The sequence below is a fragment of the Anser brachyrhynchus genome (genome assembly GCF_964034855.1).
Source record: "Anser brachyrhynchus genome assembly, chromosome: 3".
Taxonomy (NCBI): domain Eukaryota; kingdom Metazoa; phylum Chordata; class Aves; order Anseriformes; family Anatidae; genus Anser; species Anser brachyrhynchus.
Genome location: NC_137696.1, coordinates 28,589,332 through 28,613,307, shown reverse-complemented (window position 1 = coordinate 28,613,307; position 23,976 = coordinate 28,589,332). Strand labels below are relative to the sequence as shown.

Genomic DNA, 23,976 nt, shown 5'->3' with positions numbered 1-23,976 from the left:
GCACCGGTGGTTTGAAGAGGGGTCTGAGGGCTCAGGTTTACCCACTAAAATGAGTACAAAGAGCCGTCTGGTTTCCTTACTGCAGTCTCACCGGACAGGGTGCAACACTTTGGGCTGGTAAACTTGAGGATTATTTCTCTGCTGGCTGTGCTGCCTGCACAAGCATTTGATTTTTGGAGGGGAAGCACTGAGAAGGGTGCTGGAGAAATGCCTGCACTGTGGTGAAGTCCTCTCCACAGGTGGGGTAGGTACTGGGCTGCTTCAAAACATTGCTCAGGGAATGATCCCAGCCCAGAAAACTAACTTTTCCCCCAAACAGCTCCAAGCATGTATCTACACAAGCTGGAAAAGCAAAGGGCTGACCAGCATTGAGTACAGTACAGTGGGGTTTTAATCCCCGATTACTGGGTGTTGGTCATATAAACAAGCTAACAACAAAACAAGGAAAGACCCTAGCTGACGTGACTATAGGAGGAAAAAAGCCAGGCTTCAAAATCTGCCTTCCTTCATGTTTACTCAGCTTGAGTGAGGACAGACAGGCTGCAAAGCACACAGTGCTGGAAGTAGGAAGCTGGAGCACCATGTTGATTCAGACATTAGCCTGAATCCTGCGGTGACCCAGATCACAAAGATTAAAAGCGCCACAATCCTTGAACTAATGAAGTAGGTAAGTGGATAGGACTTAATGATGGTGTGATACTCGGGTTACAGTCTGTGTACGTCTTGCAATAAGGAGAAACTCTTTGGCTGGCTGATGAACCTACTTTTCCGCCTTCTTCCCAGCCTGTCTGGAACCAGCACTTACACCTGCCCAGTGTCTCGATCCTGCCAGCAGTCCTGAGAGGGACGCTAGGTGCTAGGAACATGAGAAATGGCTTAACTTTCTCCTATCAGCTGCTCTTTTTTTTTTTTTTTTTTAACCACTGTAAGCTGTTTAACTAGGGCAGGGACAATTTCTTCTCATGGATTTGCATGCTGGATGCAAACCACAGCTCCTATATTTCACTGGAACCACTAGCTGCTGCTATAAAAAAATAAAAAATAAATTATAAAGGGATGTGAAGTGAGAAAGTGCAGTGATTACCTGGAAGAAAAGCACAAATAGGAAGGTCAGGAGTTCAATGATAAGTGATATCTAGTACATTTATGTGACAGTGATAGAGACAACAAACAAACAAGGCACCAATAGCACTATCAGTTATCAAAGGAAAAATTACAGCACTATCAGTTGTGGGTGAATGTGGAATCTCCGTAGAAAAGCCTGTACCTCTACTATGCTGCTCTGATAACAGAAGTAACAGAAGTAAACACTGAGACACTGAGCGATTAGGCTGCTGCTTTAAGGAAGATGATACAAACAAGTCACTTCAAACTTCGGACAGCCCCGAAATGTGCCACAGCCTCTGCACCTACGCCCCAGCAAGCACAAGCAGTTAGAGCGCGTGGCAATGGGGGTGTAAGGCATTCAGACAGCACAGCGGTGGGTGACTGCCACAGGTGTACTCAGGCATAGAAAACATTTCAGTAGAGACGATTAAAGAACAAGAAAAGAGGATTTTTTTCATTTTTCTTTAGGAGGAGACAAACCATGGGGTATGATGTATCACAGCAGGGCTGTCTAACCCTTGGAAGATAGGATGGCAGTTCTGCAGCACTTCTGTGGACCAGTCCTGACTGCACCTGAGTCCTGTGAGCACAGAAGCTTGTGGGGCTCAGGATCCACATATGGGAGTACGTGGAGCCCTTGGGCTATGGCCTCACCACCAAAAATCCCCGAATTACAAACTGCATCTCTGTTAACTCACCTTACAGACTAAACACATGGGGGATCTCCTTTAACCTCTGCAGTGAAGCGCATGATCCAAGGCATGAATATGGCAGCCAGCCTGGTAAGAACCGGCGTTTTGTAATCAGGGTAGTGAAGACTGCCATTAGTTCCTCAGCTTTCAAGTCTCTGTTTTGAAGAAGGTAACACTCCCAGCGACAACCAAAATGATTAAGACAGCAGAAACTGCAGAGCAGATGAGTAAATAATAACCACTTGACTCATTTCCTAACTCAGAGATGTCTGGAAGCCTAAATTAATGAGTCTTAGAGCAAAAGACTCTCAGCAATTTCACCTTTTCTTTTTATTCTACATAAAGAGAGAAAAGTCTGCAGTGAATGGACCTTGTGACAGCATCTTGCTTGGGTCATTTACAAAGAAGACTACACTTTGTGATACTTACAGTCATGCCATGTCTTAAAGAACAGTGCACGGTTAGGGGATGGGTTGGCACTGCACCCTCCCCACATGTGGGAACCATGTGGCCCTCTATCTATGGGCCCTTCTTGCTCTCCCAGATGCAGACCATCAGTGGCTTGGGTTGTCCTTTATCATAATGGCCAAACAGATTTTAAAACAAAATTTTTGTGCTGCAAGGAAGGCTGAGCTTTAAAGAATAAATAGGTCTTTGGTAAATTGGTCTATGGATGTTGCCAGAACTTGAGCTGGACATTTCATAGATGATACAGGAGAAAATTATTAAATAGTCTTCCAAGGTGACCATGAAATCTGGTATTCTTAGTACATATTCATGGAGGTACCTGCTGAGAAACAAATTTAACTGTCTTGTAACCAGAAGTGAGTAACTAAAAGTATCCCAAATACATAATTCTTGTTAACTGTAGGAAAGAGCCCCAAACATCTGCAGCCAATAGGATCCTGATAACAGACAGCCTCTCAGATGGGGTAAATGGTTTCACAGTGAAAATATAGGACATGCTAAAAACACCAAACATTTTCTCTTAGCTATAAACCAAAGTGGAACAATTAGAATCATTGAAATATTTTTTTTATCCTCATGACATGACTGTAGGAATCTGGAAAGGATATCAACAAAATGACTGGGGCTGGTGATCTGCTCAGGAGCCAGCCATAAACCAGTTAAGGACAAGACTGATGATAAGGCTCAGTCAACAGGTACTCTGCTACGTAAATAGGAGAGGGGCTGGGATCAGGGAGCACTGGCTGGCCTCCTCAGATATGAGGCTATCTATAACTGACAGACTTCACTGTGCGCAGACAAGCTTCATCAGGGTAGTTTCAAGCCTGGTAAGGCTTGCTCAAAAGACAATACATTGGAAATTACATTATTTCTTAACCCCATAGTAATCTCAGATTAGCTTCAAAAGTATAGAAAAGCCAAGTTTTCATGAACTTTTACAGAATATGCTGATTTCTACCAGCCACTGCTGGCACCAGCCTGCTTTTCTTTGCATATATGATGATTCATAAATGGTACTCAAGGATTTAGGAACCAAATCTACCACACTTTACAAATGCTATATTTTCCTTAAACAAAGAAACATAAATTTAAGCAAAGAAACATAATTTTGCGGGTCTAAAAACATAAGTGCTATGTAGGGCTTGTGCTCATCCCTCAACAGGGGAAATATTATTAGCATATCTAACACAACGTGGCATTCTAGAGGGAAGCCTTACCCTGGATGTACCCACAGAAATTCACCACAAGAGTAAATACATGATAGAAACAATTCACCACACCTTTACAACTTGCAATCTGGATTTAGGAGTTCAAGAGATAAAATGTTAAGGTAGATATTAAAACTACTTCATTTGACTGTAATTTGAATGTCCAGCAAAATGTCAATGTAGTCCCCAGTCAGCTGAACAAATGACTTTGCTCAGAAATGAGGCCTGGGGAACATTATTCACAGTTTCAAATTATGGAATAATAAAAAAATTAGATAACCTACATTATTCGTAAAGGCTGGTCCAGTGAAAGACCCAAAGAGCCTGAGCTTAACAAACCTGAGCAGCAGAAGGTAACTTCCAAATTTATGAATTAGTTGTTTTGCTCTTATATATCACTCACTAGTTCTCAAGAGTTTATAAAAATAGCAGCATTTCAAATTTGGGTAGAAAACTTTTACCAAAATTATAACCAAAAATATATGGTGTACCTACAGTTTTGGAAATTATCAAGTGTGCTATTTTGAGTTACGACACTGGCAAGGGATTTGCAAACATTTTGGATGCTCCAGTAATTCAAAACAGGCATGACGTACTTAAAGCAGGAGGCTTTTCCAGCCATGTGATCAATTTGTTTAGGCCATGATTCCAGGAGGCCTCTTACACAATCCTGTCCCCATTTGTCCTACCTCTATTGCTTCTTGCACAGATTTCCCATGAAATTCCTGTTAAATTCCTGGTTGCCATTAGCATGACTGTGCATACACAGCCTGCTGCGTGAAAGCGGAATAGCCTTTCATCCAAGGTGGCACCTTCACCTTTCTCCCTCCCTTTATACTGTATCTCTCACTGGTGGAAATTTTAACTCCATCTGACTCCAAACATTTAATTGAGCCTCTTAAGCATCGGTGCCTAATTGTCCCCTGTTCACCAAGAGCCAGGCCCTGCAAGAATGTGACTTCAGCTCATCAATGAACTGCCTCTCTCCAATGACCACGGAGACCATAGATCCCAAATTCAGGCACCTTGGTGATGTGTGCCAGATTACTTTGTGTGTAGTAGTCGTATGTGTTAATTAACATCAGCATTGGGGTCTAACATACATCTCCTTTGGAAAAGTTACTGTATTTCTGTGGGCTTATCCAATACCCAGGATGATGGGCCTGGAGCTATCTTGAAATACACATCCAATTAACTGCATGCAGAAGTTGTATGCATGGTGTAGAAGTGCAGTCTCTCAAGCCTTTGTAGAAAAATTGTCCCAGAAAAACAGTCCTTCGTAGACTCGGTTGAGTTATCATCTCAGAACCCCATGGCCAGATACAGTCTTTATGAAAAGCAAATATGCTAGGTCGTTAAAGAGGGGCAATTTAGATCCTAAATTTTCCTATCTGAACCAACATACAAATGAGCACTCAATTAGGATTGCTCTCTGCAGACTGTTATCAATAGTGAGAAGACATCAATATTCAACACGATGGAGTGTTTTCACCACTGTGGTTAGGAGCACTGTGTTTGTCTATATTTCATTTGGGTCCTGGACTCACATCTGTTTCTTTCCTGCATAGTTGTTGCATATTAAGCCAGTGAGCACAGCCCACAGATTTTGTTTTATGTGCTTAAAACCTGCTTGCAGTCATGAGGTTTTAAAATTCACACTTCTTTTCAACTGCTGAAGCAAGACTCTGGGACAACATATCACAAAAGCAAGACCAACTGCCTTGCAAAACGAGATGTACCATGAAACAAAATAAATTGCAAAGAAAAATGGGCCACTGCAAAAGCAGAAGGAAAATAGTGCAAGGTAATAACATAAGCAAGCAAAAAAGCAAGCAAAAAATATACAAGAGCTCACACTACTCTTCCAGTCCACAAAATACTCAAATAAGGGCAGCAGTACTCAGTGGAAACTGCACAACAGCATCATTGTCCAGCTGCTTTGTTCTTCTCCTGTAAATGTGGATCTAATGTCAAACACTGCAGTTCCCTGTTAGAGCATAAGGAACTAATGCTGGCCACACACTATGAATCATAACGAGTTTTCATCTGTATTTAAAATTTTTGGACTTTGAACAAACTGACCGAACAGCTAAATATACAATCCAGTTCCCATTTCTAAAAACCCATTCCTGGCAAAGCCAGCAGTTCACAGCAGGTGATGGCTCTCTGTGAAGATACCAGTGCCTTCTCTTCAAAAGAGATGTGATGCAAGCTCCTACTGATTGGCAGGGATATATATTCAAGCAGACAGTTTCTCTGAGCTATCAGTTCTCCCTTCTGTGCTGTCCAGATATGACAGTAGAAATTTAAAAGTTAATTACCTCACAATTTTGCTTCCTTAAAAATATTTTGTGAGATTCTAACTTCTTGCTCCTGGTACAAGACTGTGAAGTACTGTTACTGCCTGCGTTCGGTCCTGAATGGCACTGGTTGCAGCAAAGAGTGAAAGCTGTATCTTCTTACTGGCCCTAAAGATAAAACAGGAAAAAGAAAGAAAAGGTGGGTTTTAACATCAGAATTACTACATATATTACAGCTTTTCTGAAAAATATAAAGTTCCACACTGGAAATCCACTCTGACTTAACAAAAACATCAATCCAAGATAAACAGATAATTATGAATAAGTGGCTGCAAGTAATTTTGAATAGGTAGCTGCATAATACTATGCAGACAAGGTTGATTAGACTTGGAAATGTTTCAATGGGGCATGTAGACTGGCTCCATATACTATGAAATTGAGGTTTTCTGTCATGCATAAAGCCAGATTCAAGCATCCAAGATCCATAAGGCAAGTCTGGAAAATGATAATGATTCTTCCATAGTCGTGTAACTATGTAATTTAGAAATTTCACCAAATACTGCTAATCTTATAGTACAATTGGAAATGCCGTATAGTGAAAATAAAGTGATTCCAAAAACCAGGATATTTGGGGTATCCAGCATATATATCTTCCTAATGGAAGATTCCAGATGGTCCCATGGAGCTCCAGGGCAGCCGTGGTGGCCAGGGCTGGGTACGGGTGAGGTGTAGTTCGGGCAGGGCTGAGCACACAAGGGGATCGGGTTGAAGATCTAGGATCCTGTGGGGCTGATCAGGGCAGCGATGGCCAGCTGTGCCCAGCACTGCATTCCTCAAGGTCTCCCTGGCTGCCACGTCCAGCCTCACGCTGACTGATGGGCTAGAATATAAAATGGAGGTCACATTATTATTCCTGAAAAAAAAACCTGATGCTAGCTATATATTTGCCTGCGTTCTCAAGGAAATGGGACTTACACAATCACACCGTCTGTTGGTACGGCCGTTAGATTTACCCCTACAACAAATCCTGAGTCTGTTGGTCAATTTTAACCACATCTGACAGAAGGGCAAGGTTCTTAAAGATAAAAGCTCTTCCAAAGTCAAACAAATCTGCACATGGGTTGCAGTGAGGAGACCGCAGCAGTTACCTCAGTGTGAGAATAAATTGCCACGAGAGCTCAACAGCCATGGGGGTTTGGGGACAGTCGGTACATGTGTCCTGGGTGGGCAGTCAATGTGCAGCAGACCTCAGAGCCACCACAGAACTGGCTGTGTCCTGCCCAAAGAGCACTGGGGCACCGGGGGGGTCATAAGGACTCGTGGGGGACACTTCTGGTTTGTGAGGTTCTGTGGGACATTGGACACCTACCATAGGAAACCAGGCTGCATCAGTTCTGCTGCTCAGCTTGCTGTTCCTTTCTTTAAATTAATCTACATAAAATCCTTGTTAAAGGTCACAACAACAGAGATAAAGTTTGCAAGAATATGTTGTCAAAAGCCAATATTTTAAAAGGCTGATAGTTTCAAATGCATCATGCTGTGACATTATAACACGACAGCATTATGCTATACTAAAATAACTCCCGATGCTTACATAATCTGTAGATTAACATTCTGAAGCTCTCACAAAAAAAAAATAAAAAATCCTACTTCCTTATTATTTTTGGAATTTTATGTTAAGTCCTCTAATGCACATGAAGCAATGAGTAAAAACTGAAGAGTATAGAAACTCAGAATCACAGAATGGTTTGGGTTGGAAGATCATCTTAAAGATCATCTAGTTCCAACCTCTTGCCATGGGCAGTGTAAGCAGTTTTCTGCTGTTTTCCCTTTGTGAAAATGAACAAGCATCTTAGGAAGCTGTTATTCCTGAAGGGAGCAGTAAGAGAAATTGGGTGAGCATACTAGCATCAGTTTGCAGTGCTATCTTCTATCTTTGAAAACATCAGAAAAATGTGTATTTCCTCACTTTCCCCATCCTCACCAGCATCTTCTGTGTAGAACCACCCTAATCATCAGGAAAGCAGTACACCTTATGATAACAACCACTAGAGGATGTGGTCTGTGCTCTTGGGAAAGCACAGAATCGCCAATTCTTGTCGGGTTGGTTCAGGAGGAAGTAGAATGGAAAGTTTCAGAATCTGGATAACAACTGTGAGAATAGCACTAAGATTATTTTAACCACTTACTAACTAGAATTGGGAATGTACAATTTGTTTTCTATAGAAGAAAAAATTGGTTCCAATATTACTTTGTTCAGTTGTGTTAGTTTATAAAGATGAAAAAAAAAATCTCTCAAAATGTCTTTGAATGCAAAAGGAATCAAGCAGCAGGAGAGGCTTTGCTCACAAATTCAATCCCCTTAGCCGGTAGCATTCTGCCCAAATGTTATCTTTTATTTTATTATTTTTAACATTGTCAGACTAATGGCATTTTTGTGGCTGTGGCCATCACTTTCTGACTGCCCTATCTCAGTTTCTCTTTTTTTTGTGTGCCCTTCCTTCCCATAACACAAACCTTTACCAAAGAGCAATCAAACCTCTTTAACTGCATATGCTTCTGCTCTGGAAAATAGCCCATGCTGTTTCAGTTATCTGATCCATAAAAGATGCCTTTCCTTACCAAGTTACTAAAATTTACCTAAACTTATTAAAATTATTTATGCCTCCGAAGGCCTAATTAATGCTTAGACACAGCAACATGATAGCAGCTTGCAATCTGATTAAAGACACTCAGCATGATACAATCTATGAAAGTAACACAAAGAATTTCAACTCTGGTCTGCAGAGTTAACAGCAACATTAAATCACGTAGCGCTACGATCCCTACAGTGACAGATTGTTTGCAGTTAAAAGAGGTCAGCGAAAACAGCAAATGTCATACAATAAATACAGGGGGAAGGGGGGGCAGGAAAATAAAAAGAAACTTGTTAAGACCGAAGAAATCACCATATTTTCAACTAATGTAAATTAGTATATCTTCAGTGTTGATGATGAACTCAGTTATGCAACGGAGCTAAAAAATTGGCTCAAAACAGTTGTTAGAAAATAGAATGGTAATAAAAGAACAATGGGGAAAATAAATTAATGAATTAAAACTAGTTCCACCCTGAAATATCCAGCAAAAGAAAAATAGTTTAAATAGTGTGCTTATTATTTAATAATTAACTCAGATGAACAGAACATTCTAATATCACAGTGAACTCAGTCACCCCACTCCTCCAAGTGCTGATGACAGTTTCCTCTTGTTATCTGCACAAACTTCCACATATCTTCAGACCCACAGTGCTACTTGCCAAAACCATAAAGTGGCTGGGCTGTGGTACCCGATTTCTAGGGTATGACAAGCAAAAAGCCAGTGCCTGGGAAGGGTTCCTTCCTAAAGGAAGAACAGCTGGTCAAACTGAAGCAAAACACATACGGGTTTTGCAGTTTGGTACTAGCACAGTGACCTGGACAGGGAGTAACTGTAGGTTGTGCAAGCCCATAATGCAAATAAGTCTGAGCTGATTTCCAAGTGTTTCATAGATTAAGTACATTTCAATACTGATAAATTAAACTCTTCTGAAACCAGTTCTTGGCACCGAGGTTAACCTGCTTGGAAGAACCAGTATTTGTTCCAGAAAACTCCCTTACCCTCAAAACCAAACTTGTACACTGCACAATGGGGGCTTGGGAATCTCATCCTGGGCAAGGCGCTGTTCCTGCTAAACAGTGATAGAGATAGTAGAGCCCCAGTCCCTGGGAACAGACCCCACACTGTTTACTTGTACAGTTATAGCCACAGTTGCCAGCGATCATCATGAATCTTTTTCTACAGCTCCAGCTTTGGAGGTACTTTGGCCTTTAGAAGTCAAAGGCCTGGGCAGGTCACACCCAGCACCTACACTGGATGATGGTCATGGCAGGCAGCCTCCAGAGAGCAATTCAGTCCCCCCAAGATGTGACTTTCCACTTCAGAGTGCCTATCTTGCTCCTCTGCCTCCTGAGAGAGCCTAGGTTAGCAGGGCTCCAAGTGAGGCGCTCCAAGTGAGGTGCTTACAGCTGGGCAGGATCAGGCCGTGCCAAGTGTCTGGGCGGCTGTGCAAGGCAGAGGTCATGACCATGCAGACTTTGTACTGAACTCCAAAACAAGAGACTCTGCACTAAGCTCAGAAAAGAAATATACAATTGTGCACAGAATAATAAGCCTCGACCATATTTTCCAATCCTTGGTTTCCATAGCACTTTGCAGTACTACTTGGCAGTACATCAGACATACTCTAGCATTTCTATAGGCTTCTTTTTGTATCTCACTGCTCCTCCTCAAAATCAAGGTGGCTTTCTTTACATTGTAGGGTCCCACAGTCAAATCACGTCCCTCTTCTCCTGCTTCAGAAAAGTGCCTTTCCTATTCAAAACTTTTGAAAGACCTTGTAAATCTTCCTCTTGTTCTCTCTGTGAGCCCTTCTGAAACTGCCATTCTTTTTTAATTTCTGTTCCTTCTTCCTGTTTGAGGACTTTCCACGTTATCTGGTACAGTCATTAAAGTTAATTACTCTTCACTCTGACAAGTATGTGGCATAGGCCCAGTCAGCAAATGTTCTATTCCACATTAAAAATAAAACATATTCATAATAACTTTGTCTAAGATTCATAAGATGTGTGTAGAACATACTGGCCACCCCAAATTCCTGGGATCAAATAGAGTTTAAATATTGTTTAAAATGGATGGTTTAGTTTTTTTCTAAGATAAATTACAGGACTCACTTTTGAGCCTCCTGTAGTCTCATAAACAGCAGCTGACCACCCCAGTCAATCAATACAGATATTTAAATAAGACTTTGGTAACAGTGACTTTGACGTTTCACTTTTTTTTTTTTCTCCTACAGAAAAGGTAGGCAATGGTAATAATAAAGCTGCAGAAATACATATCAGAGTTTGAAATCCTCACTGCCCTACAGGACAAACAAACACTAAAGACGCTTAAATGACAACGCAGTTTTGTAGTGTTTAGTAATTACCTGCATAGACAGCAGTACATTCAACACTGGACTACAGTGAAGACACTCCTTAAAGAGTTAAGTACTGCTACATTCTCTGAAACTTCTGGGGTAAAAATTGCTGCAGACAAAACAATTCACGATTTAGAATGCATATTTGGAGGTAGGAATGGCACAGAAATCAGATATATGAGGTTATTATAGCAATTTGTCTATGTCATTTTGGAAATGCAGCGAATATTAACAGCAGTTGTCATAAGAAGTGATCCCATCTTCTACTCTTCCGAGTGATCTAGAAAAACAGCCGAGTATGCCCATATCAAATAAAACAGGAATACAACTTTTAACAATGTACTTTTTTTTTTTTTAATGAAAACTTCAGTTTGCACAATGGAAAAAAAACAGGCATAGATTTCACAGCATGACACCTGACACATGGCCCAGTACAGCTGTTGACATGGACAGAATAAAAAAATACTATGCAAGAAACTCAGGGCACGGCAACAGCACTTACAAAGACTTTCCTCTCACTTAAACTTCTTAACAGGCAAAAAAATATTCCAAAAATCAGAGTAACCATTCTTAGGCTAGAGACAAGCAAGAAGGTCTGTGTAACAAAGCCTATTTTTGGAAGTCACACTGTTGAAATCAGTAACAGTACCGAGTATTTTGGGATCAGTGGAGATCCTGTTTTATTATGTTGAAAGAACACCTAATACTTTTCTGCCTTATTTTTCACATCCTTTATCAAGTATCATCTCAGGTGCATTGCAGTTATTTTGTGAGAAACACATTTGAAATATCTTAATTCTACAAAGTAATCCAAGCCCAAACTCAATTATGATTTTCCTTGATTGCCTTAATTTATCAGCTATGTAATGCTCTCCCATTTCATGAATTTCTAAGCTGCCTCATTATTTTCTGTGCAGTATTTAAGGCTTAAAGATGTACCACTAGTAGTGGCTGCCCAGAACACAAGAAGTTTCCACAAGCACTGGGGTAGTGAGAAGTCAGTGCATACATACATCCTATTAATGCATGATGCATTCCATGGAAAAGATAATAGCTTTTTTTTTTTTCTCTCTCTTTTTTTTTTTTAATTGCTATTATTTTAGGACAAGGAGAGTAAATCCCAGCAGGGTGTTAGAATTTGTTGCACAGGTTCCCAACTAATGAACGCCTGTAATACAGGAGAGATGGGAGAGGCAGGACTCATGCCAGCTCTGCAGAGATGGTTCAGGGCAGACTCATACAAATATATTTTCCATCTGGGGCCAGAAGTCGTCCTGGCTGCAGCCGGGGGAAGTGGTGGTAACACAAGCCACTGTGTGGGTAAGAAAGGGAGGAGAAGCAGTAGAAGCAGCCCCACAGACAAGAAAAAGCAGGGCACAAAGATGCTGAGGGTGACTGGGGGAGCAAGGAGGCAGTGTGTGCAGTCCTGCAGGGCACAGAAGTGAGGGGGTGGCATCAGCTGGTGCCAAGGCTGAGAACCAGCGCTTTACTTTGATACCCTGCTCACGGGGGGTATCCATATGGACCATTTCGGTACCTTGCAGAATGATGCAGCAAATGCATCTGTCTTTGTCAGAGATTTTTGGTGTTGAGGATTGCAAGGATCTGGGAGAGCAGATACCAAACTCTGCAATTATTAGGCAGATAGATACTCTGTCGAAGAGCAACTGAAATGGTGTGGTACAAAGGAGCATTCCAGACCCTTTCATTCTGTTCAGCCAAGGGACTGTCTTGAACTCAATTTAATCGTAACAGAAATACCAGAATAGAACATACAGTATAAAATTAAATACAAATTTGTCATGTAACATAATACAGTGGTAGAATGCTAGCGGCAATCAGACAAGCAAAGGCTATGGAGATGGACACTGGTAGCAAGACGTCTAACCCAGGCCAATGTACTCAATGTGATGGAGGTGTCCTGGTCTGAAGTATACCTATTTCAAAAGATCTTAAGATATATGTATGTATATTTAAGACCATATATATATACACATAGTCTTAGTCCAGTTCTATTCTGTATACATTTAATGTTTTTAACTGGGGCAGAGAGATCAGGATCATGAGTTGCTTTTCAAACCAGTCTTCTCAGAAAAGCATTGAGACTTCCAGACCCGTTTGTAGTTCTGCTGCCTACCTGTTGTGTAAGAAAATGGATGGCTTTACGTTCCAGACACCAATTTTAGTAATCACTTTAAAGGAAATGTATTAGTTAAAAGAAATTTTAATTTCAGAAAATGGCACTCCTGCATATTTACATTTTTTATTATAATATCTGGCCTTTGGGCTCATTTGAAGAATTGGTCCTTAATGACGTTAGCACATTTTATGTCAATGTAACTTTGATGACTTTTGTGGTTTTATGGTCTCCAAAAAACAGAGTAGAGAAGAATCAGGCTACCAGTTTTTCCACAAAGGAAAAAAATGGAAGAGATTTCTGACATACCCCTGTGTGGGGGCATACATTACCAAATGGTTTAGCTTAGTTTTCCTTTAAGGTCTGCCTTACTTTCAAACCAGTTAATCAGTGAGAAAGAATCTAGGAAGGGATTACAGAGGTTCTTGGTTATTACTACAATCATTCTGCTTCCCCTCAGACAATTCCGAGGTCTACTAAGATGGAAAATAGTCTCTGATTTTTTTTTTCTTTAAAAGCTGGCAGCTTTTTAATGAAGAGAGAGACTGGAGTAGCATGTGCAGTCACTGCAATCTGTTCTGATCAGTGCTGGCTAATTAAGGCTTTAGCTAATTTAATTTTGAAAGATGGTTTGAGTTAGAATCTGAAACCCCTTGTTTAGTAATACAAATGAGAACTGAAAACATATGTTACTCACAACGGAAAAGGAAACAGCGCTTGTACAACTGATCTCGAAGGAGGCTGTAGGTGTCAATGACAACAGTTAATTTTACAGTAACAATTCTGACTCAAGGCAGACTATAGTCTCCTAAAGTGTGCAATAACCTGCTGGCAAACTCCGGTGCTTGAAAAAGGACACCAGAAATGAGAAGGCTGAAGTAATAAGTTTTGAGAGTGAATGGAAAACCTTCAAAAAAGGTTTTATTCCCTGTAAAGTATCTTTTCCAGAGAAAGGGCAAGAATGCAGTTTTGTTTCATTTGAAGAACCGTCAGTATGAATTTCTATTAGTTTGACTAGCAACGTGCAACATTTTTCCAAATGTCTTGAATCACTGTCTGTGCTAAGCTATCAACAGGCTGACGAGGTGTGCCGCTGCTTTGTGGCGTTCTTCTCACGGGCTAAGAAGGACTGGTGGGGCTGCGCGCAGGCAGCTCGTGCAGCACAGCTCCTCTGTGCTGTAGTGCGGTTTGAGCCAGAAGATTATTAAAGACGTGCTCTTCGTTTACTTTGCCGGTAAACTATCTGGGTGTTGTCCATGATGAAGATGGGATTTTGAAGAAATACACTTAGGTAAGGTGATGGCTTTGGCAGTAAGACTGCCCTAGAGAGTGCCATCCCTCTCCACCTCCTCAGGTTGTAACTTCTGAAGCCATCTTTGCACTGAAGCCAGGGCACCTTCCCACTGCATGGGAAAACTCACAAGCTTTAGAATATATATAGAATGTCACTCAGTATAAAATTTCTGCCTTTTAATGCTTTTACGTGGCCACATAAATATAAGTATGTCTACAACAAAATTTCAAGTCGGTTCCCCTTATACTTACTGCGATTGTGATCAACTCATTTTATGCTGCTAAAAAATGTTATATATTACAAAAATATGGTTGGATCATCTTTTAAGAATACTCAAACATGTTTAATATTCTTGACATTTGGCTACCTGTTTGCTTTCACAAAGCTCTTTCTTGAAAGTGAAAATACAGCAATATTTTTCTGGCACTGTTTAACTTTCTGATTCTTAAATAGTAAAGCAATGCTGCTATTTAGATTGCAAGGACAGCAGGAAGAACATTTACTCTATTTAAATCTTCCCTTTCCGAAAACATGGTTTATTTATTTATTTAGAATATGTGGAAACACACTTGATAATAGGTTTTGTAAAAAACAACAAAATGATCAAACCAGAGTTATGAACTGAAATTACCACAACAGTACGAAAAGGCTGATATTTCAGAGCTAAAGACATGTCATGTTGATAGCTGGCAATTCAGATGGAATTTGTCTTTTCCAAACATGGAAAAGTTGCACGTTGTCTAATCACTCTCATAGTACATGAAGTTTTATTTCTCAAAAAATCTTTATCTTTTTAAATGGTGTTGACTTAAGACATTGGAAATGATTCCTGTCTACAGCAACGAGGGGAAAAAATCAGCTGTTAAACATGTCTGACTCCTGGAGATAATTCAAATGGAAAAAAATCCAGGTCATTGGCCTTTTTAAATAGACCCCCGGCAATATTTACTCCTCCATAAATAGCACAGTCACATGAAATAAAACTGTGTTCAGTAAAGCCTGCAAAACAAAAGAACAATTTACAGACTGAAACGCAAACTGTGGCTCATGTGTTCACTGGGTAGGATTAAGTGAGCTTGCTGCACGGTCTGTGCTTAGTGCCTGTGGTGTCAGATCCGCTGGAAGGAGAGCAAGTCAGGTCACCTAAGGGGCTCCATCCTTCTGCAGAAAGGCTGGGACTCTGCTGTACACAGTGACCTGTGAGAGACAGCTCCTGCTGTAATGCCAGGCTTCACTGCAGCAGAAACGAGTGCCGCTTCCTTTACCATCATGACTAAGAGCACACCTACACAAGGAAAATTCATGGGCATTACTATGCCGCTTTAATTTGACCACTATGGCTCTATTGCTATAGTAAAGGCGGTAAATTTCCCCAAGGTAGACAAGTCCTAACATGGAGGTGTGTACTCCTGAAATGGCGAGAAAGGCTGTTTACTTCAACTGCTGGCAAAAATAAATCTATAAGTATGCTACAGACAAAAAGACAAATGACTAATTAGTATAAACATTACTTAGATCTCACAAAAGCTCATTTCAATCTCTTTTGTGGGCATTACCACAGTCATGACTTTCTCTCTCTCTCTTTTTTTTCCCCCCAAAGATTCAGCTCTGGGAATAATGTTATTGCAGGACAATGATAGCTGTCTCTTTTAAAACTTTTCCAGCTCTGAAGACTGTTGAGTAAAACTTGAAAATGTGAAGCAACTGCACACAAAAGCTTCATAACCTATATGATAAATTCATAGAATCCACAAGTGCATAAAACTTGATTTTATCCATTAGCCGGTGAGTGGGGGGATGGGTTATAATTATTCAATATTTAGGACTCCTAAAGTAATAAAAACCACTCATTCTGCTTTTCCAGCATTTTTTTTTAAATGTCCCTGAAAAGATATAGTTTAAAACCAAGGAGTGACAGAGAGGGGACAAACTTGCACACGACGGTTGTCAGGACACTGGCTAGCAGACTGCAGAGAAATCGAGAAATGGCTGTTGAAGAAGACTTGGCTCTTTGTTTCCAGTTGTTAAATCACAGTAGAGACACGTGAAAATATAAAAATTATGTTCTGCTATTATTTGCCAAGTAAGAAATTACTATTTCTGACATGGGAATAGAATTACAATTTAAGATGCAAAACTAACTCCTTATAGCATATGCTATGCTGTCAAAGCGTTCGGAAACTCTGGTACAGTGAACTCTTTCCACCTTGGATTTACTGAGAGACTTACCCTTCTCTTCATTTCTCTTTGTTGCAGCCAACATATCTGGTTCACATCTCTTGGCCATGTTTTGTACTTTTCTGGCTGCCACATTCATTAAGTTTCCAAGAGCAGCTGATTCTTAGCATGCAGTAATTCTTGTTAGCCTGCTGAGAACTTGACAGAATAAACCTTGCTGTTTGTTTGTTTAATTCCCTTCACTGAGCATTAAGAATTATTTCTGAAAGAACTCTAGCTTCCAGGTGTTCGCTATTAAATGCAAACATTTCATAACAGAAACACTTCCTTTTTATTTTCGAAATGTTGTGTTGAACAAGCTTTATAGAAGATTGCAAAGCTGAGGAGAGTGCTAGCTGGCATTTACAAAGACCTGGTATTCCACAGACAAAAGCATTTAGAAAGTGGTAGTAGTAAGGCTACAGTTGGGTGGGTTTTTTTGGTGGTGATGGTTTGGTATTTTTTTTTTTTTGGCATTTCAGTGAATAGGGGTGCCACTTGCTATGTTTAAAAATACTACAAATCCACTCTTTTTGCTTAAGATCTTTCCCCATTTTACATATAAAATACAGGCTGATCTTTAGCACAGAGCACAGATTAATAAATACATATATGCTCATGTTCTGTAGGTTTTTGCTAAGAAAATGTCATTACAGCAAAGACACTAGCTGATTTTGAAAGCTTAGTTGTAAACCTATGTTCCTAAGGGTTGCTTTGCATCTTTCTAAGCCAGATTCCTATTGCTATCTCAGACAGCACCGTTTCCACCCAAAATGACAGTTCAAGACAAAGACAGAATTAAGGAGTTAAATTGGGGCACATTCTCACTGCACTATCAGTTATGACAATCACTGTATGCATGTATGTATGTGCTTGTGTGTACAAACTCCTTAAAACAATTTTTTATTTGCAACCCAGTCACGCTGGATTGTCTGACAGAAGACTTAATTAAAAGGTTTTTAAAATAACAACATGAATCAGAGCTAGTTTTAACGACCCATTGCCTGCAAATACCCATACACATAGTTTTGCCTGGAAAGACTGTAGTGACGTATTCATAGGTATGTGGAAGGAAATCTTACTCAGCGCCCTTAAAAAGAAGGTCTTGCCAACTAATCTCTGGTTTCCAATCCCAGAATTTCAAATCCTGCTCTGGGAGGAAGGTGACAGATGGTCCCTGAGATAATTGATTCTGTATTATTTAAGGATTTATCAAGCAGAAGACTTAGGAAAACTTCTGCTAGATAGTGACTAGCCAGTGCAGACCACAGAACACACAGTTAACCTGACGTTTGTGAGCAGTTCGCTTGGTTTTACTGGGATGGTTCAAGTGCTTAAACTTAATGGAACACAGCCTTAGCCCAGACGGCATTTTATGTTAGCTGACATACCTTGAGAAACTGATGGAATGGCACAACAGTAAATACAAGCACTGCTGCAGCCAACAAGGGTTTTCCTTAAAAGTTTTCATTTTGAGAAGCAAATCAAAATAAATTTTCATAACCTTTCTCCACAAACCTTCCTGGTTGAGGGTTCACGTACTTATGACATCCTCTTTACTAAAATATTCCTCCCACTGTCTCTGACAACTGCGTTTCTTGTAGCTTGGCCTCTCAGCACCTGTACAGAAGAATGGGAAAGCAAAACTGTGGTTAACTCCTTGCCTGCTGGCAACCAGACAAATCCCCATAGCAAAATCTCACCAGCAACCCGGTACTCGAAGCCCCACGCTTCCAAGTTTGACAGGGATCTGAAACTTAATGATACATCATGGTCCCATTCACCTTTCCACTCCTGGATTAAAAAAAATGCTAGGAAGGTACAGGGAATAAATCTCTGTGACTGAATGAAAAGAACTGCTAATGCGACTTTTAGTTAAATCTGTTCTAGAATGCTGCTTCTCCGTTTTGAATAACGATCATGAACGATAATGAGTTTTCTTCCGAGTAAACTTAGATACACACATAAGGTTTTGCAGAATCAGTGCTTCAGTGCACACTGAAGGCTCTGATTGAAGAGTGGGAACAGCCTGGCAGAAAATTACTATTCACAACATTCTCTGTGGACACCGCAGACTTTTATGAATTAGATTTGGAGCCGGCAGCTTATAACCTGGCATCATCGCTGTGTGCCTTTAAATACTCTGTCAAAACCATGGGGTTCAGAAGCTGACTCAGAAGCAGCTCAGGCAGCTGTGTAGGAAGCAGCAGCATGTGCAGAAGCGGGGAAGGCAAACTTCAGCCTTCCCGAACGCAGCTATTTCAGACTGCCAGCCGCAGCTCTCGCTTTCAGTTCTCCCCCAGACACCCTGGTCCGCACACCTTTACGTTCAAACGGCCTCCCATGTCCACGTAATTCCACCGTCCTCAAGCAAACACCAGTTCAACCATTAGCTTTTCGATTTGGGAAACCGTAGCTGCTTTACAGAGCTGCTGCTCATTCTTTTCCAAACCAGAAGAGTTATATTAAAAAGACAACAGAAAACTCAATAGCTAAAAATACTTTTCATTTATTCACAACAATAAAGCAGCTTATTTTTTGCTCCACTGACAGATTTCACCAGTACTTCTTTTATGAGCAGTCCATGAAGATACGGTCTGAAAATATTTTCCAGTGCAACTGATATGAAAATTCCATCATTGCAAGGCTATACCTATTATTTACTTAGGGCTTTGCGTCACAAATTTCAACCGCCAATAGGTTTTTACAACATTGTTTTAAGCAGCATGGCAACCATCCCAAAGCCTAGTAACCTTGGAGAAAATATTTTACATCTCAGAAAATATTTTTATGTTACTCAGAACCTACATAATGCTTTTCATTAACCATTTTCAAAATGTTTAATTGATGAAACTTGAAGGTAGGCACTTTCACACGGGGGACAGGCAGCAAGGGTTGAGTTGCCAATAAACAGTATACAGGACACGCTGGACCATGTCACTTTCTAAAAATGGGTGCAGAAGAAAATGACAGCTGTTGCAGGGCAGGCAGGAACAGGGGAACACACGGACACGAGGTCTGGGCCTTAGCGTTCTCTGAGTAGGACCTATGGGCCGTGTAGTGAAATGGGAATTAACCAGGTAAGGAATGCAAGCATTTCTTTTACTGCAATGGATACAAGTCAGCAGTTTAAAGGGCAAGTGTCCAAAGTATGCCATTTGGTCTTCAAAATTGATTTTATGGAATTATATATATATATTAAAATGTCTGCACACATACAAGAAAGATAACAGTATATTACAGTTATCTCTGTTTACAAAACAACCATTTTTACGTTCATATAAAGCTACTATCCAAATATGGCTTTTGATTTATGGATTCTGCATACTAAGTTTAAACTTTGGCTCATGAGAGCACATGAAGTGCAATTACCTTACAGTATTTATGTCCTACCAAAATTTTAGATTTTAGCCTTTAAAACGCTAGAGATTTTAGCCTTTAAAATGCTAAAAATGCTTACTTGCTGAATTGGCACCTAAAGCTAGGCACTAGGAAGAAACATGCTGATGTGCATAAAGCCTCCCTGTACCTGTATGACCATAAGCCAAGGCATCCCACATGCTGGCAGTTCAAAAGCTGGGCTGTTTTTATATGGAAATGGGCCTGGGCAAAAGTCACATTAAGGCAGCCCAGTGCCGCATGCACAAACATCATGTTTTTCATGTGCTGCAGCAATCACAATGCACACTTCTTACAGCCTAACTTCAGCTTGAACCATATAAACCATACGGCATGTTTACTTTTTGAAACTCATTTGTAACTGAGACACCTGATGAAAACTTTACTCAAACGTAGCATTTAAATCTTTTGGGCAGGAAGATTATAATCTCGTATTTCTCTCCCCCATCCTTTTTATCTATTTTACCAGTGCTCTCTGGATCAGACACCAACACTTGCTACCCCCAGCCTACATGATTCTCAGTATTTTCATCCTAAGTCAACAGAGCAATTAGAAACTCCATAAAAATTCACCCCTTGAAAGTTAAGCACGTGTTTACTTCAGTTTGTGCTTTGCAGCCTGCAGAACGAGATTGAGAGTCGGTGTGAGAGAGTAAACGCCACGGTAACCCAGATTCAGGGCAGCCAAATCCAGCCGGAGACATAAGGACGCCCCAAAACGTTGCGATGCTAGGAGGATGCAAAACTAAAGCCAGAGGCATCCCAAAACGCAGCCAGGTGCTGCCGGAGCTCCCGGCGTGCGCAGCTCCCCCGTGAGGAACACCGCCCGGTACCACGCGGGAGGGGTGGCTGAGGACAGCCCCCCACCTTCCTCCTTCCCCCGCGCTATCTGAGCAGCCGGGGGGCTCCCGAGCCCCGAGCCCCGCACCCCCTCACGGCCCAGCTCCCCGGGGACCGCCCCGGGCCGGGCACAGAGCCCCCCTGCCCGCGGGGCCGGGGCCCCCTCAGAGGCAGCACCACGACCTAACGGCCTCCGCGCCTCGCGCCCAACGGCCGCGCTCTGCAACCGCCCCCCTACGTTGAAGCGATAAGTCCCGCCCACCCCCGTTTCCTTCCTCCTGATTGGAGCACCTTACCGTCAATCCCGCTCCCCCTCCCCACCCCTCCCAGCGCGGAGGGCGGGAACTCCACGACCCTCTCCTCTCATTGGGCGCCCACCGCCGTCACTCACCCAGCCACGGCCCCGCCCCTCACTCCCCCCCCCTTCCCCTCGCCGTTGGCGGCGGGCGGGGCAGGAGGCGGGCGGGATGGCGGCGGGGCGACGGGGGGGCGCGGGCGGCGGCGCCTGAAGGCGGGGAAGGGGCGTGCGGAAGCCGGCCGCTGGGGAGCCGCCTCCCCGGCCAGCCCGGCGGATGACAGCGGGCCCGGCCCGCTGCGAAGTTTGCCGAGCGCCCCCCCCTCCCCGGGGCCGGTTCACCGGTGGCTTCTCCCTCCGCTCCCCCCTTCCCCTTCCGCCGGCTGGGCGCGGGGAGGAAACCGCGCGGAGGATTTATTATTATTTTTAATTATTACTATTATTGTTATATATTTTTTTTTCCTTTCCCCTTTCTCCTTTCCGAGCCTCTTGCCCGCCCGCGTTAATATATGCCCGCGGCGAGCGACGTCCCCCCGCGCCGCCTCGCCGCCCAGCCATGTCGGCGGCCATCTCAGCCGCGGAGAAAGTGGACGGCTTCACGCGGAAATCCGTGCGCAAGGCTCAGCGGCAGAGGCGCTCGCAGGGCTCCTCGCAGTTCCGCAGCCACGGCAGCCAGGTGGAGCTCTCGCCGCTGCCCCAGCTCAAAGGTACCTCGGGGAACCCTCCGCGTGTGTGCGTGTGCGTGTCCCGGGCCGCTCCCCGTGTCCCCCTGCCCCGGCCCCGTGCCCCCTGCCCGGCCCCTGTCCCCCTGCCCTGTCCCCGTGTCCCCCTGCTCTGCCCCCTTGTCCCCCTCCGTCCCCTCACCGAGCTTCTCGCCGTGCTGCGCACCGATCCTGCCGTGCCCACATGGGCTCGCTTTCGCCCCGTAAACAAACCAGCCCCGTGCGGCTTGCCCCCCGCTACCCCCCCCTCCTCTCACCCCACACGCACTTCTCCAGGTGATTTAGTCGCCCCTAAATCACCCGCGTGCTTTTTTGGAAGGCTTGCCGCCCGAAATGTTAGACGGTAAGTTGGGTTTGGGAGCGCAGGGAACGGGGCGCTGAAAGCCTTCAGTGGCTCCTCCCATCGGGGGGTTTTGCAAAGAGGAACTCGGTGCCTGTGGCATAATGTCCTGAGCTGCCCGGGAGGGCTCGCATGTAGCTCGTTTGGGCCTCCCCATCGCTTTTTTGGACCGTGTTTGAATGGTATTTTCCCTGCCGGATTTTAAGAACGAGGCGTTATCTCAAAGCCTGCTTAGTGCCGTGCAGGAGCGCTCGCACAGGGAATCAAAAAATGACGCCCTGGCATTAAAGTCAATACCGAAGGTTTTATCCTTTGTCCTGAAACTAAAATCCAGGAAGACTCAGTTTGCTATCAGACTGCAAAGATTAAACAAAAGTTAAGTGCAGCCTCGCCCCCCCCCCCCCCTTACCACCAAAGTTCTCTATATTCCCCCTCTTAAAAATTACAAAAATAGTTATTCGGCAGGGAATATAAACTCCCTGTTAAAGTATTTGACAAGGACCTGAACAACAGGGATGAGATATTACCTTAACATTACTCCCTATCAATTGTACTGTTGCTTGTGTTGAAGTCTTAAGGTTTTTGAAGCTGCATCATATGATGGTGGGAAAAAATAACTCTAATGATTTGCAGCAAATACCCCAAATCAGAGTGCAGTATGGTCGACTTAAAAATAGTCCTAAAAGCTAAATATTTTTTTTTCCTGTTTGATTTTTGTGGATTATACAGTCACAGCTGTAGTATTTCCAGACAGTTTCTTGCTGCTCCTGAACGGCAGATGTTCATGAATCATGAAACTGGCTATTAGCAGGAATGTTATTAAATGCAAATAAGCTTGGGCAGGAAGGTAACATGGGAATTATTTTTTTCTTTAGCATCTTAGTTTCAGTGGCTGTGCACGTTACTCTTAAAAACAGAAAAGGTGTTCTTCAGGGTGCTTGTTTTGAGCTTTCTTTGTGAAGTTTTGTCCTCCCTTTAGCTGGATTTACAGGATTTATAACCAAGATGATTTCTGTGAAATCAAGATTCAGTTTCTGCTACTGGCATGACTAAACTTCAGCCAATTTTTAGTCATAATGAAAGGCTAATTCACATGCTGTTCAGACAGTATATTTTCCTCAAAGATCATTTTTTATAAAACCACTCTTGAGACCTTGTAAAAGCACTTGGTAAATATCGCACATAGGTGGCAGACTTCAGAAAGTTTGGGTCCTGATCCAGCAAGCAGTTAAGCGTACGTACTTTATGCAGGGAGCAATTCCAGCTTAAATCAGCAAAATGTCCAAGTTTACATTCTTTGCTGAACTGGGACTTTAACGTTAGATTTTTAACTTTGTATGATTAAGTCCTCTAGTTTTGTGAGTGCAGTTTTACAGCTTTTTGCTTATTGTACGGGGAAAGTTTGTGTGGCATCAGCAGCTCAGATGTTTGGAAATTTGAGGCCATAAACTATCAGAGGAATTTGTTCAGTTAAGCAGAGTTTTATAGTAGCTCGAATTGCCTTAAATTCTTAAAGGAAAATCGCATCTGTCTTCATGCTTATGGTTTATATTGAGAGTCTTGCCCTCTAAATCTGTTTCAGAACATAAATTGTGGGCAAAGCATGCTTTTATGAGTAACAGTATCCCAGTTAGCCAGTTACCAGAAAGCTGGGCAGCACTCTTCTGCATGTTTTCTCCCATGGGTTTGTAATGTTTGGATATATGGGGAATTTAGATTTGTTGTGAATACAGCTGTGGATATCTGATGTTTTCTCCCCTTCTGCTTCTCTCCTTTCCTCTCTTGACCCTCTCCTGCCTCCCAAACCAAAAAAGCTGATAGAAAGAGTTTGCTCTCCATGAATGTATGGTTTTGTGAAACTTCTTGTTGTAATCACATACGTCTCAGGAAGATGAAGCTCTGCTTTATTCTTTAAAGCCAATGTGGGATTCAGTAATAGTTGTGATGCTGCCAGCGTAGTGTCA

At 42.4% G+C, this 23,976-nt stretch overlaps 2 protein-coding genes across 4 annotated transcripts in view; one reads left to right on the top strand and one right to left on the bottom strand.

Moving 5' to 3' along the window:
• LOC308192591 (uncharacterized protein) overlaps positions 1 to 20,976 on the bottom strand; it is a 36,464-nt gene extending 15,488 nt beyond the window's left edge. The window contains exons 1-3 of the mRNA XM_080586323.1: positions 18,738 to 20,976; positions 16,429 to 18,036; positions 1,806 to 5,943 (exon numbers count right to left, since the gene is read on the bottom strand). The gene's annotated coding sequence lies outside the window, so the exon portion shown is untranslated. The remainder of the gene's footprint in view (positions 1 to 1,805; positions 5,944 to 16,428; positions 18,037 to 18,737) is intronic.
• A 116-nt stretch (positions 20,977 to 21,092) lies between these two features.
• The window catches only part of PPP2R5A (protein phosphatase 2 regulatory subunit B'alpha), a 44,801-nt gene continuing 41,917 nt past the window's right edge, over positions 21,093 to 23,976 (top strand). For 2 of the 3 annotated variants that reach the window (XR_013948908.1, XM_080586303.1), the window contains exon 1: positions 21,093 to 21,657. Coding sequence is in view for 2 of the 3 variants with exons in the window: in XM_080586303.1 (XP_080442429.1) it covers positions 21,507 to 21,657 (151 nt within the window). In the remaining variant the exon portion in view is untranslated. Of the gene's footprint in view, positions 21,658 to 21,990; positions 22,016 to 23,976 lie in introns of those variants that run through there. The other variant, XM_080586305.1, reaches the window with a different exon arrangement.